This window comes from Barbatula barbatula (genome assembly GCF_947034865.1).
Source record: "Barbatula barbatula genome assembly, chromosome: 3".
NCBI classification, from domain to species: Eukaryota; Metazoa; Chordata; class Actinopteri; order Cypriniformes; family Nemacheilidae; genus Barbatula; species Barbatula barbatula.
In genome coordinates this window covers 15,691,347-15,713,210 of record NC_136764.1, presented here as the reverse complement: position 1 = coordinate 15,713,210, position 21,864 = coordinate 15,691,347, and the positions used below count along the sequence as shown (strand labels likewise).

The window sequence follows — 21,864 nt, the reverse complement described above, 5'->3', positions numbered from 1 at the left end:
AAGCAAGTCATCATTGACTCTGAACTGTTCTTTTGACCTCAACACAAAACCAGTGTTGGGAGTTCATGCCGGCCTTTGTGAGGACCTTTGATTGGATGAACTGCAAGCTTTTGTGTTTGCCAAGCAAAGCACGTGGAAAAACTAAGATGCTTACCTAATTTACAGCCCCCGGAGCGCCACCTCTGAGAGGAGAGTCTGTAAACGGTATAATGGGACTGTAAGTATACGTATAATTTTGCATTCCTGTTCAAGGGACATAGTTTTTCTATCACTGAGATGGATGCTAGTTCAGACTCAGGGATTGGGGAATGCAGGGAGGGGGAAAGTGAGGGGAGGGGTGGGAGGGTAGGTTTGAGCAAAACAACAGATCACTGCCCCTCATCCCTTTGTGTCGACACGACAGTAATAATCCATTTGAACAAGCCTGTGTGGTCCTCACTGCATTAATCAAATAAACAAATGTCAAGAACACCAACCCCTTAACATTTCATTCTTAATTTCACTTGAATGTTTTTCCTCACTTTTGGCTTTTAGGTTTTAAACAAAACTTTTTTGATTTATAAATAAACACACTTTCAATGGATAAAACGAAATCAATATTTTTGCTTTTTTATAAATTAATAAAATTAATATATTTTAATTGAAGCATGTTGGCTCTGTGGCTGTGTTGTTTACTGGTTGAGGAAAGTGGGAGTGGTGTTCACAATTGCAAAGGCAAGGGGCTGAGCATAATGAGGTCACACCCTGACAGTCATGATCACCCACCCTGCCCACTGTGCCATGACTGACACATGTTTTCCTACCGCTTTTACAACAGCACACCAACAATTGCCGTAGTGCTGCGAAGGAGCTGTCCATGGTACTGAGAGCGGGAAACTGTGAAATCAAGTATATGGGAGGCTGAGAGAGAGCCAATAGCATGAGGAGGGTGGGGGCGTGTTCTTTGTGTTTTGAAGCCTGAGTTAATCTGCTGTGGCATCCACTCAGAGAGCAGCCCTACATCCAAGAACCAGCACAGCCTTTGCTCAAGTACATCCGTCACAAAAACAAGGAAGACTTCACTTTAGAAGCTCTTTTGATTCATACTGGAAGCCTCTGTGAGCTTATATTCTCTTTTGCGCTGTAGCCTGACTTCGAAAGTGCATGTGGATGGGAATGAGGAAGGATGTATTTCTCTGGTTATGATCGTAATGTTGACAGGCTTTAGTAGGTGTAGCTTAAACAGATGAGGAGGAGAGCATATTTTCGGACGGGAGTTACGTGCTGCACAGACCAAGTGTGCTCAAGATTGTTTGGCTACGAGAAGCTGCAGGCTGTCACGGCTGCATCTCTCTGCCCTCCTGCACCTGGATCCCAGGGTTTAAGAGTTTGCAGACTAGCGAGTGACTTCACAATGGCCTGAATTTTTCCTCCAGGACTACAGTTGGAATCTCAGGATATCAGCCAGGTTTTGTCCCAGGCTTCGAGAGTCTAAATGGATTTACCTGAAGTGCTTCACACCACAACCTGCAGGGACCTAGTTCCTCCGTAAGTACAAAACTCTCAGCTCTTGTCCTTTTCACCTTGGAACATAATCAGCTTCAGTTTATCCTCATAATAATACCTCATATCAATTTATTTAACTAGATAAAGTCCTTTGATAGGATTCTACCACAGCACTCTCATGCACACAGGGACTTGATTAAACCCTGTTTGTATTGTTTTATGTTGTTCATTGTTATGTTGAGGTCTAGATCTCTTTAGACATTACCTAGATGCACGTAGCATGCCTATCCTGCTTTAGTTTTGAAAATAGGGTCGCCTCTCCCCATAGAGCCAACTTTTGCAAGTAATGTCAAGTGAAGGACTGAGGGGGTGTATGATGGAGACAGTGATAAGAATTCTTAAGGAAAGGAAAAAAGAAACAGAGAGTGTTTAGGAAGAAGAAGGTGTAATCATTCGTCTAGTCAAAATTCAGATTGATGCGGAAGGAAGATTTTTGATGCTTTAAGACAGGCTTCAGCCATCAAACATAACTTAATGCCTCATGAGGTAATGAGAAGTTTAGTTAAGCATGTTTAAACGCAATATAAAGAATGCATACATTATATGAACTCGCACAAACAAAACACTAGCAGATCAGTTAGAGATGCTAGGATGCAAGATGCACACGGGGTAATGATGCTGTTTGTGTTGGCAGTGCAGTGCCCATCTGACTGCTCTAAGCCCCCGGCCCCCAACCCCCCCTCCTCACACACATGCACACCCACTGCCCCTCACGTAAACAAGCGAGCCCATATTCTTGGATCACTCTGATAACACTGACCTACATAACACACAGTTCTGTCTCCTGCTCTTATAGACTTCTGCAGATGTAGAGTGCAACACACTGCACACCCACACGCCGTACATTGCTGTATCACCGTAATTCCACACACGCATAATATATTCTGACATAAATATGGTTACTCTAGCTTAAAGAACATTCTGTGTGAACATGTTGTTGATCCACTAAACAGTGTGCTGCTTACTACCTTACACTTCATAATCCAGGCTGGGAAGTGCACTGTCCTATTTTCTGTGAGAACTGGGTGTACGTCTCTTTGTACGTCTGATTCTTAGCGCTCATCTATCTGTGCATTTGCTGACGATGAGAATCTCATTGACCTAGAATGCTTGTGTATTTACAAAAGAATGTATTGAATGAATTCTTTCATATAAATACAACAATTCTTGGCATATAGTTATTTTGGAATTCTTGCATTTTACGAATAGAACAGAAAACAAGCCTTATGTGCTGATTTGTTACAGAGATTTCCTGTTTTAAAAGTCTGCATTTAACACTTAATTTCACATTTAATTTTATTGACTTCATAATAACGACATATTAACAATAAATATTAACAAACATTTATGAAGTTTAATGGTTTTATGTCTTTCAGAACGCCCTGCTGGAATGCCTGTAAGCAATGATTAGCTCCAAAGAGGACGGTTCTTTGAAGTTTTTCCAGTATGTTGAAGACTGTGGACTAACAGCATTTAAGGGATTGGTCACACCGAACTTTGGCCACGTGTGGAATGAAAAAAACAGGTCTAACTTTCAGGAGAAAAACGACAAGAAGAGAAAGCAGGAAGACGGCATTAAAAGGCAAGTGGTTTCATATGCACGCGCACGCATACGATAAAGTACACGTTTCATGCATGTTGACATAACTCCCGAGACAGCACGATACATGTGACCATTTAATTACTCACACTATCATTGGCACATACTTCTGCTACTGTACATGTATGCATATGAGGGCTACATAAGGAAACAATATGGTTCCCTGCAGTTCTGCCACACACTGTGTCCCTCTGCTGATGACATAGTGCCATGCTGTAGATGGCAGGAATGACCATGTCCTTTTTAATACCTGGAGGTTGATTAATTTGTCAATTTGTGACATATTCAGGTCTCTTGTTATAAACTTTCGTCCTTGGGAGGTATTATAAAAGTGCATAAGATACAGAATGGGAATATGTGGATAATGTTTCTCTAGATTTTGGACTATTGTGGTAATTATATTTATATCAATTTCACACTCTTCCACTAAGACGCATTACACATAGTCTAGCTTTTCAGTGTAATGCAATTTGAGTCATACAAAAGTGATTGTAGTCATGAGCCAAGGCGTCAAATGGGTTTTGACACTTCAAATCAGTGCCCTTGCTAACATCATCATGACTGTAATTGTGTCAGTGGGCAATTTACTGCTGAGTGCTGCCCAGACCAGTTGGCATAGATTGTATTGATCACATTTGGCATCATCTTCTAAGTGCAATAATAGCCAAATGCTCTCAGAGTGATCACTCTAGCACAGGTTGCAACTAACTAAACCATTTATTGCAGCTCTGGCATGACGTAATTTATGGGCATACGAGGAACGCTGGCTAATCGCAACACACCCGCTACCGCAGGGCGTAACATGCATGGCAAAAAATGCACAGTGGGGTCGGCTTTAATTTTGGAAAGTTAATTTGAATGATTTATGCTTTTAGATCTAACATCTCAGAATCTTATTTGATGTTTAGGTGTTTAAATTCTTACCAAAATTGCAAGCCAATATTTACTTTAATTTGAATGTTTTTGGAGTGCTTTGATTGTACTTCAGATAAACATCAAGTTTATCATAAAAACTCTAGAATGTGACTTGCTTGTGATGGAAGAGTTGTTGGGGTGTGTGAAGTTTCTTAAGATTTTGTCAGTACACACCACAAGTCACATTCTTGTACAGAAGGGTCTTAAAACCTTTCTACTCCCGGTCTGCATATCAGCTGTTGTTGATATAAAATATTTATTCTTGATGGCTGGAGGATGAGGGTTAGAAAAAGAAATAGTTGGATTTTTCATGAGCCATATAAGTGGGTCAATGAGACGACCCATTTTTACAGGAACTGATGGGAAGATAGCGGAAGGAAGGGAGAGAAAAAAATCTGTTAGAAAGAGATTAAGTGTGAAGAGCATGCTGGCAGGAGATGGGTTCTGCCTGGTGACAGATGGAAGAGCCACTAACCAATCAGATTGCTGTATTGGTGCGAGTGAGGTGGATCTTGTCTCATTCTCTGCCATTCTGTTGGTGCTTTCACTGTGTCTCTGGGAGCGCAGAGATTTTTTCCATGCACAGACTCACGTGCTTATTTGCATACAACAACTATGCGAGAAACACAGTAAAACATGAATGGAAGTGAATTAAAATAGAACCACGTAGGCTTGATGAAAATGTATTTTAAAGGCGTAGGTTATTATGCGTTTATCATATTTATATGAAGCATTTAATTTTTTATAAATGTTTTTAGGAAATTGGCATGTGGCTTTTGCATGATAATGTGCTGCCCATCGCTTCAGTGCTCCATTTAAATGACCCAAATTCTATTACCGGACAAGGACAATTTTATAAATAATACATCATTCCTGTCACGCACCTGCACCAAATTCTGGCACGGGATGCTGCAGTCTGCTTTATCCTTTATGCAAAAATAATTTTTATTCAAATTGTTTGATGTGTGCATTACAATTACATTGTTCAAAGAATATTTTCCTACACCTCCCATCTGCCATTGATTGGATAAACAGAAAACCCACCTCAAACTCATACTATCGGCTAAGACAGTGTTGCTGTCAGTTTCCACAATTTCTTTAAAATTCAATGTGCAAATCATTTAGTTTTTAATCTATAGAAGAAATCTATCAAATCTAGTTGTACAAAGTTATAAGAAATACAACTAGATTTTTAAAAGTCAAATTTTTAATTTTTTTTTTTATTGAAATCACTTCTAGCCAGGTTGGTTTAAGTTGAAAATTTAAGTCAGCTTTGAACAAAAATCATTAGTTTACCATTGCCAGCTTCCTATATACTTATGTGTACACTAGGCTGAAATAAGATTTATTTTTATCATCCAAAACATTTTTCTTAATCTAAAAAAAATACCAAGTGAATTTCACATTTAATTTAATAAAAACGGACTCACAGTAAAAGGTTGCATAAACACTGGAGGCCATGCTATGAAGAGGCATTGCGTCAGTAACTTTTAACAGTAGGAAACTTGTCTGTGCACGAGCAGAAGCAGGCACACGCAGCGCAGACAGCTGCTCCAACATCTCCACTCTTTTTCCTAATGAGAGCTTAATGCCTGATCCGTCACGTGTGTGTTGGACCCTGTGTGTGTGTGTGAGGAGAATGGTTGCACGGAGCAGCAGAGATTTTGTTTCTGGTTTCCGTGGGTACCCTGTTGCTAGGCAAAGTTAAGCCCCCGACCAATGAACCCTTTTCTCGAAACTCCTGTGTGGGGGAGTTACAAAGTTGCACAAACACGCGCGTGCACGCAGTCAGGTAATAAACGTAAGTAGCTTGAAGTTTGTCAACACGAACAACACTTGCATCTTTGACTTAAACAAACTGAAGGGAGAGAGAGAGAGAGAGAGAGAGATGTTAACAGAGATCTTTGATCTTGTACATCAAAAGAACTAGTCAGGGATATAGACCCAGTGCAGTAGAGATATACATAGGGAATATACCAAGCCTATATAGTTTTAAGAGTTAGAGACAAAGGTTTGAGCATATTTTCTTGTGCGGTCTATGTAGAGAATGATGTAATGTTATTAAATGATTGCATTCTGCTTTGATTTCATTCAAGAACACCATCAAAAGCACGCCGGGGTTGGGGTGGTTAAATTCACTCAAAAATCTATTCACACTATGTCGGGGGATTTTACTGTGTCATTACGTCTGATGGGATGTTAAACAGAAATCAATTGATCTAAATAAACCATTCATTCAGATGATTAGCTTTACTGCATCAAACCATTATCACAAACACATACACACATACGCTTTGAACACATTATACTAAGATAATACGTTTTCTTTACCCTGCTCTCACTCAACTTCTAAACTTAGCGCTTTTAAAATTATTATATTTAAAGAAAACATGATATGGCAGATGTCTGAGCCTTAAAAATCTACTTGGGGTATTACTTAGATGCGATTGTATCTAAATTGCTTTCATTTATAACACAATTCTGCACTTGACTTTAGACTACACAACCAGTGTTATTCCTCTGTGTGGTCTCTTGTCAGGGAGGAGGAGGTGGTCACAGAGGTTAAGCACCTGCGAATGGGCTCCATGAGCATGCCGGCCCCTGCGGAGCACGTGTCCCCTCACCAGCAGCAGCCCCCCTGCAACACAGGTTTCGCGGTTCGCTCCCAGTCCCTCCACTCAGTGGGAGTAGGGGAAGAGGAGGGAAGCCCCACATCCCGCAAACAGCCCCCACCCAAACCCAGACGGGACCCCAACACCAAGCTCAGCATCTCTTCTGAAGCTGTAGACCTCAGTCCCACCAAAGGTGAAGACTCGGAAAGGTTTGATGGTAAGATGCGTGTTTTGATGGTTTCCTTACGTAAACTGTTGCTCACTAGCATTGCAATATCTGGTTGCATTGAATCACTCCTCTTATATGCAAAATCAACACACCTGAGTCAACAATGCGGTCAGTGTCATGAATTTGGATAGTCAAATTATGTGAAGGTTTGGTTGGACCGAGCGCAAAATGAATATGCGATGTTGAGCTTTCACACACTTTCAAAATATAGTCAGAAGAATCCACTTTGTTTAACTAGTATTCCTTCCATGATTTACCTCATTTGTAAGTCTCTTTGGATAAAAAAATAGTATAAGAGGTTTTTGTGTAGCCTACTGTATATGGAGCATTACAGTGACAAAGAAATACGATAAACATTTATTTAAAAAAGAATGACTACAAAACAAGAATATCTATAAAGCTTTGATTTTAAACTATGAAACATTTGGGGAAAAAAATCAAAAAGAGACATCGTGCCATAGTGCAGGTTGTCCAGCAGTGTGCCCAGATTCTATGACTTCTAAGTCTGAAGAAAAAGAACAAAATACAGACATCAAAAAGCTAGAAAAGCACCTGGGCACTAATGGAACTAAAGCTGTACTGTAGTATGACACTGTCTTGCAGTGTTTCCTGATCCAGTCATCCTTACTCAAACTCATGGGGGTCATCATTACCTGTTCTAAGTTAAGATCTCAAACAGTCCAAAAATATCATTTAATTAGCTGACCTCACACGGCAGAATAAATCTTCAGACTCTGTGACATCACCTCTCCATGGAAAAAACTGTCATTGTTCATTCACCAAGAGGAGACAGAGTCTTATGATTAGCTAAAGGTGATGTGATTGTAAACATGAGAACAGTGTATAGTGGAGGAGCCCAGTGTTGCCAACTTTGTCGCTATATTTAGCGAGTATTCAGGCCCCTCTAGCGACACATTTTCAAAAAAGCGACTAGCGCCAAATCTAACGACTTTTTCTGGTGTTATTGGAGACTCTCTGACGTGAAAGCACATATCGTTCTTAATCTTCACAACGAGCAGCGGGTGCTGCCGTGAGCCGCACGCCCGCACCAAAGCACTCACAGGCGGCTCAGTCCTCGCGAAGCAGCCCCTCCCCCGGCTGCAGTCAGAGCAGGAGATATAAAATTAATTTCCTTTTTTATGACTCACAACAACCTCAGTCACTATACTCTCGTCCACTGTGTGTGCCTCTCTGTAACATAAGCTAAATTAGCTTGCTAGCTCATCATGTCTCAGTCTAAATTTTGTAAATCTAGATTGTGTAAGCATTTAGTTTTTTAATGTTATGGTTAAAAATTTTCATATTTTACTGTGACTTCTTGTAGGCTCCTAAGTAAACCATAAGATTAAAAACCAAACATAAGAAAAAAAATGTATGGTTAAAAATGTTCATGTTTTACTATGTCTTGTTGTAGGTTAAAAACCAAGCCAAAATAAAAAAATGTCTCTTTTGTGTCACTTTTACCGGTCCCAAGCCCGGATAAAGAAGGAAAATCCTCTCTCCTACAGTGTCCATCACTATTACATGCACAATGCACATGGTTAATTATGCAAAGTATGTGATGACATCATTTGGCGACTTCTAGCGACTTTTAGGACAGCCAATAGCTACTTTCCTTACTGAGGAGTTGGCAACACTGGAGGAGCCATGAATAAGGGGTCAAGGTCATTCGCTCAACTCTCACTCTTGTCATCAGTTGCATCAACATTGTTTCAAGGAGGATTATCATGCAAATCTCAACAAGTCCTGCAGTTAACATCTCTGCAGTGATGACCCTCTTTATTTTTAAATAGTAAACAAAGATTTAATATGGCATTAGGTCTACGAGTGCATTCTATTTTATAGACCACTTCGGAAAACATAGGCAACTCTGATGCTACGCTGGTCGTTAAGAACTTTCTGTTTCAGTTGTATAACACTACACAAACTTGTGAATAAAATACAGGCAACAGAACATTTATAACCTAAATTTAAATTGTTAAACAGACATTTTTAAGATTAAATAGTATATGTAAGATTTAAAAATAAAATGAAACCGGTGTTCTGTCAAATTCTGCTTCCCTGTTGAACTTTTCTACCTCCATAAAAAACAGGACTAACCCCTCCCCCAATCACAACACGAGGGGAGCAAAATTTGATGGGTAGCATAAATCGACAGAAGTGCTTCTGGACCAATGTTTACATTTTGGAAAGTGATTTATACATTTTCATGTAGCATTAAAATGTTGATGCTAATTATTTCTACATGTATGGATACAACATAATGTTTAACACTCTAATATCCCAAACTCTTCAAGTTTAAGACGCAAGTTAAAAAAATCAAAGATGCATGCTGTGGTAATATTAATTCATTATGCGGTACTTGAAGCATGCAATGAGAGTTGCTTTTTTCGTCAGAATTTCAAGGCATCACTGAGATCTTCCTCAATACCACGGCAACCAGCCCACAGAAACAGAGACCCTCTGCTGCTCCACCAATCCAGGCATTATACATCAGCCTCAGCCAATCAGCAGCGAGGTGACAGGAAGTTATATTGAAACTGCAACCAATGAGAGACGATCTAGCAGCCAGCTCAGCAGAGCTTTAGCAAATGAGCTACAAAGAGTGGGGGATGTCCCTCATTGAGAGGAGAGTTGCGTGTTGAAGAGCGAGGAGGGGGGGTGGATATTGTATTTAGGGGGGGTGGGGGGTGGACCAGGCAGCACAGAATTCATTCAGGAGGAGCGATTGACCTAGATTTAATTCCCCTGGAGGAGAGGGGGCGATGGTAAACACATCCGCTTGTAGGGAAGAGGGACACAGCAAGAGGAGGTGCACATTAAGGGCCACTGAAATGGATCTCAAGATGCACCTCTCTCTTCTTTAACAGAATTAACACATATAATCAATTTTTGTCTCAGTCATGCGCACAGGGATTCTCTGACTCACAGAGAGAACATGGAAAATGACTTTAATCTGGGTGCAATGCAGTTCTGCCCTTTTCTCTCTTCTTTAAACACCCACAAGCTTTTGCGTTTATGAGGAAAAAAGTGTTTTTTCACACAATAAAATATTATCTTTAGTCGGCCCTGAAATCAAGGCCGTTTATCATCTCTATTCTCAGAGTACAGTGAATCAGTTTATCTGCACAGGTGATTTTTATCTACACATGCTGTTTTGAGCAAGTGTCTGAATTGTGTTTGCCCAAGTGTGTATTTAAATGTAGATTTTATTGTATGTCACATAAAATATTGATACATATGGTTTGTGCATCATTTATGGGCTCAGCAATAGAAAGACCATCTGTTATTTGAATAATTAAAAGATATACAATTCTCCTGTGTAGAGACAAACATTGTCAGGTTATTAAATGTTGTCAAACACAAGCTGAAGATCACTCATTGTGTCTGTAGGCTCAAGTTTAGACAGTTTATGCACTTGATGATGAAAGATAATGCTAAAAGTACATTTTATTGATATTTTAAGTTATTATTGTATAATTTGTCGTGTAGCATTACACCTTATATTTACTGTCCTACAGACAATCACTAATATACACCTTTTTGGTATTTTATATTTTGCTTTTCTATTTGAAATATGCATATTTGCTTTATAGCACTATACATTTAACTTTCTGTTTACAATTATGCAGAGTTTTTATATGTGTGTAATCATATCGATGATTCAATATATACTGTCCTACACTGTATATAATGTCATATATACAATTAATATAGTGTATATATAGAAGCTACTCTGTTCACATCGGGCAACAGGGTTCATCTAAAATGAAACTGGGGTCCGGTGTCCCGCAGGGTTCTATTCTTGGCCCGGAACTGTTTAATTTGTATTTGCTACCCCTGGGATCCATTTTATCTAGACATGGGGTTTCTTTCCATTTGTATGCCGACGACACTCAAATTTATTTGCCTCTGAAGCGAGAAGACACTTCTGCTTTACAACCACTAATGGACTGCCTTGACGAACTGAAACTCTGGCTCTCTAGTAATTTCTTGAGTCTAAATGAGAAAAAGACGGAAGTTATCTTGTTTGGCCCAAATGATCGTAGTACCCATCATCTGGACCTCCAAACGTTATTACCTTACAGCACCACCTGTGTTCGGAATTTGGGGGTCTGGATTGACTACAACCTTAAATTTGATAAGCAAATAAGTGCTGTGGTTAAATCCTGTTTCTTTCACCTCCGTCTCTTAGCTAAGGTTAAGCCATTCTTGTCCGCTAAGCACTTTGAGATTGCCATGCATGCATTCGTAACATCCAGATTGGACTACTGTAATTCACTATACATTGGTGCCTCACAGAAATGCATCACCCGTCTACAATTAGTCCAAAATGCAGCTGCTCGCCTCCTCAAAGGGAAGCGAAAATTTGAAAACATCACACCGGTTCTGATCTCGCTCCATTGGTTACCGGTCAAACATAGAATTGATTTTAAAGTTTTACTATTTGTTTTTAAGTCACTACAAAATCAGACTCCACAATACTTATCTGAATTGCTTCACCCTGTATCTCAGTCAAGATCACTGAGATCGGGGGACTCAAATTCCCTAGCCGTCCCCAGAACTCGACTGAAAAATAGGGGTGACCGTGCTTTTTCAGCCTATGGACCCAAGCTTTGGAATAGCTTACCCCTTTACATTAGATCAGCACAAACTCTGTCACTTTTTAAATCGTCTTTGAAAACGCATTTGTTTTCGCTAGCCTATAAATTATAGTGATGTTGTATTTGTATGTAATATGTTACTTATGTGCTTCTATTCTATATCTTTGGCCTTGTTAAGCACTTTGGTCAACGCAAGTTGTTTTTAAATGTGCTATATAAATAAAATTGTATTGTATTGTATTGTATATATCTATATATAAATAATATATTATGTATATTTGTATTCAATATCAAATATCCAATATATATTACATTTTGTGTTTTATTTTTGCCTGCACTTCACTTCCTTATATTTTCTGTAAAGCTGCGTTGATATAATGCAGTATTGTTATTTAAGTGCTATAAAAAAGGAAATTGATTTGAATTCATGCCAGCTTGTTTTTCAGTTTTGTTGTTGGCTAATACCTGACCCAAAACAACCCAAAGTACTGAAATCCTTATTGGCTAATACATGTATCTCCTCTCATGTTTATTTCATATGATGCAGGAACACAAGGCTGCAGTGAGGACTGCCGGAAAGTTCCACCACCAAAACCCAAACGAAATCCCAACACACAACTGAGCACTTCATTCGACGAATCATTCATTCGCAATCATGGTTCAAGAGGTTCGCCCACTCTGCCATCCTCAAGAAATGGCCAGGCTCCATCTCCTCCCCAGACCCAGGACCCACATCAGGACTCAGACATGGATGAACCTGTCTACATTGAGATGTCTGGAAATGCAGCCCCTCGTGAACCTACCCCTCATGTTGAGGATGACGAGCCAGGTGAGGCCGTTTATGAAGAGATGAAGTTTCCTGCTCTGGACGAGTACGACTCACGATGGGATCTGTCAAACTACCGTTCTCAATGTCCCACTCCCTGCCCACCTGAAGTTGATATCTATGCTCCTCTAAGTCGTTGCAACACACCTAGGGGGACGTCTCTGTGTGAAATCCCTGCCCCTTTCCCCAACCTGTTGAGCCACAGACCACCTTTACTGGTTTTCCCTCCAGCCCCGGCTCAGTGCTCCCCGAATTCGGACGAGTCTCCGCTCACGCCTCTAGACATGGCAAAGATTCCCACATTAGAGAACGCATCGTACAGCAAGTCTCCAACCTCATCCTCTCTGGAAACGTCTGCCTCTACCTCGCACTCCAGGCGTGCAGAGAGGGAACTTACTGCTACTCCTACCATAACGGTGTCAGGGCGATCCTCAGCGCCCCCAATGCCCTGCGCCCACTACAAAAGTTCCTCCTCTTCACACGCCTATCAGCGCAGTCACTCGGCCTGCCCCTCACCAGTTAGCATGGGCCGCTGCCTGACGCCTCTAAGCCTCATGCGATCACCACCTTTTGACGGCCCGTTTCCTGGAGCTGGCATTCCACGAAGTGCCTCTGCAACGCCTCACGGAAAGGGTTCGCCGCCTCAGGACGCCGCTTCAGGGGGACGCCACCACGGCTCTATGCAGAATGTCTCAGTAGTCCGCTCACGGACACCTACAAGCCCACTTGATGAGCTGACCAACCTCTTCACCACTGGCAGGAATATGCTGAAGAAGAATAGCAGCAGCAAAAAAAGCAAGGAGTCGGGAGACAGTAAGTCTATATCTCTAATCTGAGTACTGCAATAGATCATATGATTTAATCTAGAGAGATTTAGAGGCCAACGCAGATGCTGATGCATTAAAACAGCAGCATGTGTCTTTAAATGTAGAAACACATCTGAACCAATGAGCAGAAAGTGGCCCATCAAAAAATAAAGATTTAGATTTTGAAAACCCTAAAGATATAGAAATGTGGATTGTTTCCAATGTAGCAAATTTGTGTCTGGACATTTACTGATGTCATTTTCACCTGTCTGATCAATAATTACAATGTAAACATCAATAACAGCTTTAACTTGTTTTAACTTGGCAAATGACCATGGTATAAGCGGGATAATACAATGCTAGCCGTGCATTAAAGGGTTTAATGCACTTCGCAGAGGCAACCATCCTCCGCAACCATGTCTTGCATTAAAATCCTTTAAAGTCACAACGAAGTTGCGATTGACCTCTTTTCCGTATCGTGGCATTTATCCAAGTTAAACGGCTTCTGAAATTAGATTTTTTTTCGGGCGGGGCTTTATTTAGCTCTTCCCTTTTTTAATTAGTTAGTTGTAAGTTGGACCTGGAGCAGAGCCTTTGAGAGAGAGTTGTGCCAACGGAAGTGGCTGAAGAGGGGAGGGCTAAAAATGCCTGCCCATTGGACGTCAGTATTGTCCTACCTTCTTTTTGATGCTTAAGTCATGTGGTGAAGAGTTGTCGTTGAGAGGGTTAGAGGCGCTTAATGCTTTTGAGAAAATAATGGTGTGCACAGATAAATCATTTAAAAGAATCACTGCAACACTGCAAAACACATTTTTCCTGTTTGCTTTCATGGTGACTTTAATGCACGACTAGCTGTGGATTATCCCTTACTTAAATAATGCAGAAGGCAAAAATAAAGGTGTGTGTAGTTAGATGTTTCTGCATTATTAATGCACTAAATCCAACTGCACAGCCTAATGATACACATCACAGTTATGGAGAAACAGTGCCTGCAATCCCTCTGTTGATGTCACTTTATGCAGTAATATTAACTGTGAATGTGTCTCTGGAGACACATCAAACACCTCTGCCAGCACCTTTATAGTCACTTAAAGGTCCAGTGTATAACATTTTGTGGCAAAGAGTGGTGAGGTTGCGAAAGGGCTAGATGCACAAGTTGGTGTCTGTTAGCTTATGCAATGCCAGAGTCCGTAGACTTATTTCCGGTTGTATTACACTATCCAGTTGTTTTGGCTGACCGAAGTGCTCAGCAATGTAAAGGGGATCAGTCATATATATTACTTTCTTCTTTTTTATAAACAAGCACCCATATTTGCCGGCCAAAAATCCTCCTTTTCCGCAACTAGCGAATTGCAACCAACAGCTGACTCCACCCCTCCCTGTTGAAGCACTACGGTAGCTGACATAGCACTAAGATGTTGTCACGTTTTCACTTCTTTCCCGAAGGAGATAACGTATTTCCGAAATTGGTTCTGTAGAGCAGTTTGTCCATTAAGGGCTACTGTAGAAACAACATGGCACTACGTGTTTTGGAAAAGTATGGAAAAGTATCGATTTTTATTTGATTGTTTTCCAGGTCTGGGTTATTATGGAAAAAAGAAAATTGAGTATGGAGAAAATTATGAGTTTCCAGACTATTGCCCTATTGTAAATATAAAATAAGAATTTCTGATAACAAATGTATTTTTACAAAGTTTGAAGAATGTTTCGACCAATGCCAAAAGATCGACGCTTAACCAAGTCTGCTGGTGGACTGCTTGCTGCGTTTGGATGTTACCCAGTTATGGCTCCCCTACTGTTTGACTAAACATGTTGAACACATGGCCGTATACACCATTTAGGTGCCTGACATCTGGGTAATTTTTCCACGATATGCAATAAAAGACAAAACTGTATTTAGTTATGCCAATTTTGTACAAAACGCCTAGATATCTGATTTCGGATCTGGTCTACATCAGCTGTCTAACGAGGATTACTGTCCAATCGAATGAAAGACGCCGGAAGCTCAAGGTCAGCTAATTGTAAAAGAGCGCGTAGCTAAACGTTTAATGTCTAATCATAGAAATGTTAGGGGGTCGCTCAAATGTCACTTCTAAAAACATGTGCAAATTGCTCCCAATTAAAGCGTGCTTGACGCCCGCCAACATTTAAATAATGACCCTGACTAAATAGGCTATTGTAATATACAATAATGCAACGAAATACTGAAACACGACAAAAACATGACCAGACCTTAATCAGTTCATCCTAAACCGCATTGCTCTGTTTAGCCTACTGAAACAATATAATTTGCAAATATTTCAAACACGTCAATGAAAACTTGTTCTTAAATCAATTTTTTAAAAAAACAAGTGTCTTCAACTTGCAATTTGATGTCTTTGTCTGTAGCTAAACAAAAATAAAAGGAATAGCGCTTACATTTGTCTTTCCAAACCCAAATACTCTTGAAAGATTGATTGTATTTCAAATTGGAAATATTTGTATAAAAATATCAATTGACCATGTGTTTACTGATCCCTGATAAACATAATAATACAGACATGGTTTTACCTAATTTGCACTCCAACTGTTCTAAAATGCACATTTGTAGCTCAAGAAAATATATATTTTTTTGTTTGGGACAAACTTGTTTATGGACCTCTGTATATCTAAAATCCTGCGCACGGCCCGGATTGAACGTAGTCACATTTTGAAAGAGGCCGAGTTAACAGACTTTAATTCTATTTTCATGTTCATCAATGAATTCAATTTCACCACTGTTGCTGTGGGTTGAAGGCTTACAGGCAACATTTTATAATAATATACATGTGAACAGTTTGATTTTGAAATCTATAATGTTTCAGATGTTAAATATGGTCTTAAAATAATTCTGGGAAGTCTGTATGTTTGAGTCTGGAAACATATGGAATTTCGAATTGGAAAATGTGTAGGAACCCTGATTGGGGACCCGCAGTATATAGATAGCAACAGCTCATTCTGAGGTAATAAAAACATAACGCTTCATTGTGTAAGGTCTTTATACACCTCTGAAGACATAGTTATGTATGTATATTATATTTCTGTCAATAGATCCTCTTAAAAATGACAAACTGGACCTTTAACTAGTAGTGCATGTGCCAAGTGTGGTCTTAACATCATTGAAAATGTGATCACCTCTCATCTGAAAGAGGACTAGATAAAGTAGCACACACTCAGAGTTGATCATTCATCCTGGTAAGAGAAGAGGTGGGGGGAGGGATCTCCCTCAGAGGAGCTGAAGACCAATCATGATGCGGGTCACGGCAGCCCCATTGCAGTGAATGTGTGAAGCTCTCTGCGCTCAGAGGAACAGCAGCGCAGTACTGCCTGTACAGACACGTTCTGTCCATCACCAAAAAAAATAATAATTAAGCCTTTGACTGGGGGCTCTCTAAGCTCATATATGGTGTTAATTAGCATCTTAGTTTGATGCTTTCTCCTTGAATCCTAAGACGGACATTGCCGGTCACCATGGTACTGTATGCTGTGTCAGGCTTATTAACTAGCTTAACCAGCAAGACTTATTGGTCAACCAGCTTTACCATAAGATTTACCATGCTGCTTGACCTGAAAAACCAGTCTGAACCACTGAATATTTACACTGGTCTTTTCAGTAGAAAAATCAAGTTTCCAACCCCACTCTAGAGACTTATTTTGCTGGTGCCACCCGGTTGGCCTGTGGCTTATAGTTTTCTCGTGGTAGCCATGAAACTTGATCTGTTTTTGTGGGGATGGTTGATTGTTCACATTTACATATGGTCTATTAGAGGCACGCACCTGTGCTGCACCTGTATGTTGTCTCGTGCAGTTTGTGGCTGTGGTGTTACATGGATATCATCTGTCCTCACTGTAGATGACAAACTCAGTTTGTGACCTATTTATGAACCCTCTGACCGATTGTGTTATGAGTCAGAAGGCAGACAAAATTTAATGGTAAATGGTAAAATTAGGAAAATTAAGACTTTTAAATACTTTTAAAGGGCCTTCATTTTCTCAAAATGTATTTATCAACTTTTAATACTTTTTGAGACCGGCGGACAACTTGTATTCATACTTTGAGCTCATTTCGCAGTACTGGAACCTAAATAAACACATCGGAATGCTAATTTTAAATATAGCGACATGTCAATAGCTCAAAATGTTATTGGTTTTTGCATGTGTTGTATCATAAAAATATGCCAACAAGATGATGAAAGAATTATCATTTTAGTCTTTTAAAGAATGGCAATAACGAATGGTGACTACATGGTTTTTATATAATTTTTACAATGGGATACACAGTATATATATATATATATATATATATATATATATATATATATATATATACACACACACACATACGTATATATATATATATATATAACCTCAGGACAAGTCATCCAACAGCAATGTGACAGACTGACAGCATACATGAAAACTGTGAGAACCGTAAGAATCGAGGTCATCAGATAAAAAATATTTTACCTAAATACATGTTTAGGAAACTGCTCTATTGCTTAAAAGTAAATATGAACTTGTTATCTTTGCATTATTTGAGGTCTGAAAAAATACAGTCCACAGTCCACAAAGTCAAAACGACATCAACAAGCCATGATTCCCTAATTAGCGAAGAGACACCTTGTGGCCTAATTATATAACTGCAGTAGAATCTGTACCACATTACAGTTCAGCATTTTTAAGCGATGAAAGTCACTGAAATATCTTTAATATCTCCTCTTCTAGGTGAATCAAAGGGAAAGAGCCACAGCTCTGAATCCAAACGTGAGCACAAAGAGCGGCGCCATCACAGCAAAGACTCCAAACGAGACAAGGACCGCAGCAGCAGTGGAAAGTCACATCGGCGAGACAGCAAAGGCAAAGAACCGAATGGCATTGATGCCTTTTCTCGACGTGACAGCAAGGACTGTGGTTGTGGAAACATTGAGCAGTCAGTCAGAAGAGACATAAAGGACAGGGGATGTAATGGTCCAGAGCCGCCTCCCCGACCAGAGAGCAAAGACAGAGTCTGTAGCACAGAAGCGCTGCCTCGGCGAGATAGCAAAGACAGAGGCTGTAATACTGCGGAGCCGTTGCACAAACGGGACAGTAAGGACAGAGGCTGCAACACTGTAGAGCCGTTGCACAGACGGGACAGTAAGGACAGAGGCTGCAACACTGTAGAGCCGTTGCACAGACGGGACAGTAAGGACAGAGGCTGCAACACTGTAGAGCCGTTGCACAGACGGGACAGTAAGGACAGAGGCTGCAACACTGTAGAGCCGTTGCACAGACAGGACAGTAAAGACAGAGGATGCAGCACTGCTGAACCGTTGCACAAGCGGGAGAGTAAAGACAGAAATATTATTCCAGAACTCTTGCCTAGGAAAAAGAGCAAAGAACAGCTACGAAATGGTTTAGATACAAGACGGGATAGCAAAGAGAAAATTTGCTACGGGACAGAACTGCCTCCCAGACATGAAATTAAGGATGTGGGAAGAACTGGGCTCGAAAGTCGTCGGGACAGTAAGGATAGCAGCAGGCACGGTGCGGAATCCTTTCAGGACAAGGAGAAGAGCAACGGTGCAGAGATCAAGGGGAAGGAAAGGACCACCAATGGCTGTGATTCAATGAGCAAGCGGGACTGCAAAGACAGAAGCACAGAGTCACCCAAAGCACACAACAGGGACACAAGGTTTGGATCTTCGGTCACAGTGTCTTCCAGCCGGTCTGGACGGTCTTCCATTAGTTCAATGATGGGGAACTTAAATTCTGGTAAGAACAGAATTAAATCTGAAATTTTCATTATTTATATAAATGTATGCCAGTTTGATGGGATTTAAATTTAAATCTGCAGCATATGTTCTTGCAGACTTCAAGACAGTTCCCAAGCAAGGTCGGTCATTCTCCACACCATCTCCAATATGCACACCTCAAAAACACCCCTCCGATCTCCAGCAGGTATTGTGCTCATCACCAAACCAGGCATTTTTATTTATCAAGCTGTAAAATGACACAAAGCTGATTCATCCTCTGTCCTATAGATGCACCCAATGCCGTGGCTGTACGACGACAGCACCATGCTGGAGCAGATTGAGAGGAAACAGCGACTCTGTCGGGAGATCAGATCCCATCAGCGGCTTCCTGATCGTGGCACATGCGAGAAAGAAAGCCCATCTTACGTGCCCAGCTGGAAAAAAAACAACGGAGCGAAGAAGCACGGGCCGCCCCCCTACCCCGCTCAGAACAGTGTCTTCTGGGACACGGCCATTTGACCTTCTGGTCTTATGAGCACTTTACTGGGTCACGCTCCACCCTTTATTATCATGCAGGGTTGTAGCAGCCAATCAGAGCGTGCTCCCACCAGAGGATATGCGAGACGGGGTTACCATAGCAATATTTCCGTGAGGTTTTCGTATCGTTGTCGATATCTAATATTTTTATACTCCACGTGATGACCTAGCATCCATAGATATTTTCTAAATTAAAGTGAATATCTTTGCAAAGTTTATGTAGAGTTAGCCTGATGCAGTTGTTGTTTTTCTATCTTTATTTGATTTTAAATTAAGTTTCTCGCAAAACACAATCAGTACCTTCACATCAATAGCTTTTACTTGCCTTTCTATTTCAAGACCTCTAGAGACAATACTTCGGGGGTTTTGTGCCACACCGAATGAAATTTATTGTAACACTGGATGTTATGCTGACTGGATTAGGGCTAGCTAACTTCTTGCAGCCTTTCCACACTTTATTCGATTCGATTGAATATTTATTTATTAAGAAAGGAAACAGATCAACAATTTAGCAACTGTTTTAATCACGCTGTCATCTGTTTGGCCTTTACTTTGCCACAATACAGAATCTTAATAGAAGATGTAGACTTGCCATTTTCCATTTAAGTAGCAGGTTGCAAAGAATGACAAATTAAGGTCAGGTCATTTCACAGTCTATAAGGTAACAGTTTTCCTGTGTGAAATTGGACCATGTTTGATCTGTGACTTTACAATGTATGGCATTTCAATCTGTAATAATGAGTAATAATCTGATGTCCTCTTTGGGTCTGTGGCAATAGATGGCCAATGAGAATCCTCTGATGTGCACAATGAGGATGGTCACATGGAGATTAATGACAATCTGGAATATCAAAGCTGTTTTTTTGCAACTCAGCGTTATTTAAGAATTGTATACACGGACTGATATTTGTCAAATGAAGATTTGTTTTTTCGTGCAGTGGTCTTGTATCGAATGACTGTGCCATTATTTATCATAAGTTAATTGAGGAGATTGGTTGGCGAGGCGACTGACACAAATGCTTGTTATTAGCAACACAAACCAATGAGCAATAGCTCTTTGCTATTGTACGTATGTATTACCCAGGGCTGCGAGGCCTGGTAACAGGGATTATAGCTGCATAAACAAAGAGGCTGTACACAAGAGAGCTGTGATTTTGCAATCCTCTGCCACATATTAGTTAGCCGGATACCTGCCACTCTCCCTCTACCTCTTAGATCAGTTCAAGTGGTCATTCATTTGCACAACCAATGCAACATTTGCATAATCAAAGTACTTGGATCCTAGTAGTATTACCTACCCCATTCCTCCCTTTGACCTCCATGTTTGAAATCGATGCCTGTACAATATGTGTTGCCTTGGAGACCGATGCTCCCTGTTACTGGGTCAGACTGAGTGAGAGGTCACAGAGACATATAGTGAATCCTTTGCTAGGTTTGGATTTGGAGAAGAAATCAAACTAATAAATGGCTAAAGTGTTTTGGGCGAAAGTGCCAACCTAGGGTAGCATCTGGTACACAATGTCAAAAACATGGAGGTTCAGAGTAGCTTGATCGTTTGTATGTGTGCCAGCCTACACTGTATGCAGATCAACAATTAAGATGATTGTTTGAAATTCACTCTCTTGTGCCCATAGGGTGCAGTTCAGAAATGTAATAATGTACAATCTCTTTGTATGTAAAATGTGCACTGTGAGAGTTAGAAAGCCTATGTCTTTTGTCTTATTGCACTGAGTGTTCTCTTATCTGTACAGTAACATTTGAAAGTATGCTGATGTCACAAGAGAATTTTCAAGATAAATAAATATGATCCTCAAATTTCAAGGGGATGTGCAGAGTTTCGTATTGTACTGGGCTGGTAAACCTTTATCAAAATAATTTATAACACTAATATCTTACAGTATAACACTAATATCTTACAGTATAACACAAATAATTAATTCAGTATGAATTATATTGAATTAATTCAATAATTAATACATGTTTGACTATTGTCAGATTCTTTTTCAAGGTCTCTTAAAAGTGTGAACTTTAATTAAACTGATCATTTTGATGTGCAAGTCACTAAGACGTGTTTATCAAAACTGTGCCAGGCATATCTGAGCAGCTAAACAATGAGGTGTCTGACAAATAAAGATATTTTGGGCAACCTTACAAACTTTTGTTGAGCATGCAATAACTGTTTTAGCTGTATAACAGAAAGAGATAACGGAGTCCTTGTATGCTTGGGAGCCATGAAAAAAACACCGGGAGATCGCTGGGAAACAGGAGGTGAGTATAATCCACAAGATAAACAATTCGGGAACAGTCTGTAATCCACAGGTTCACTGTAAATTCTAATTAGTTCAGTGAAAAAATAAGGTCAATCAGTTTCCAAAGATTTTTAAGCCAAACTTAAAGAAAGAATTTAAGTTAAACTAGTAGTTTAGAGTAATTTAAC

The 21,864-nt window shown here is 40.2% G+C and overlaps 1 protein-coding gene across 2 annotated transcripts; it reads left to right on the top strand.

The window, feature by feature from the left end:
* The first annotated feature begins 981 nt into the window (after window positions 1-981).
* Window positions 982-21,246, top strand: nyap2b (neuronal tyrosine-phosphorylated phosphoinositide-3-kinase adaptor 2b). Of its 2 annotated transcripts, none has more exons than XM_079451639.1 (7): window positions 982-1,527; window positions 2,922-3,127; window positions 6,600-6,889; window positions 12,053-13,144; window positions 17,881-18,909; window positions 19,007-19,095; window positions 19,179-21,246. In XM_079451639.1, the coding sequence occupies exons 2-7, from the start codon at window positions 2,949-2,951 to the stop codon at window positions 19,407-19,409; spliced, it is 2,910 nt and encodes a 969-aa protein (XP_079307765.1). In that variant the 5' UTR covers window positions 982-1,527; window positions 2,922-2,948; the 3' UTR covers window positions 19,410-21,246. The 2 variants fall into 2 exon arrangements, with proteins under 2 accessions (XP_079307765.1, XP_079307764.1); XM_079451638.1 differs by having other exon boundaries at window positions 18,992-19,095.
* The last annotated feature ends 618 nt before the right edge of the window (window positions 21,247-21,864 follow it).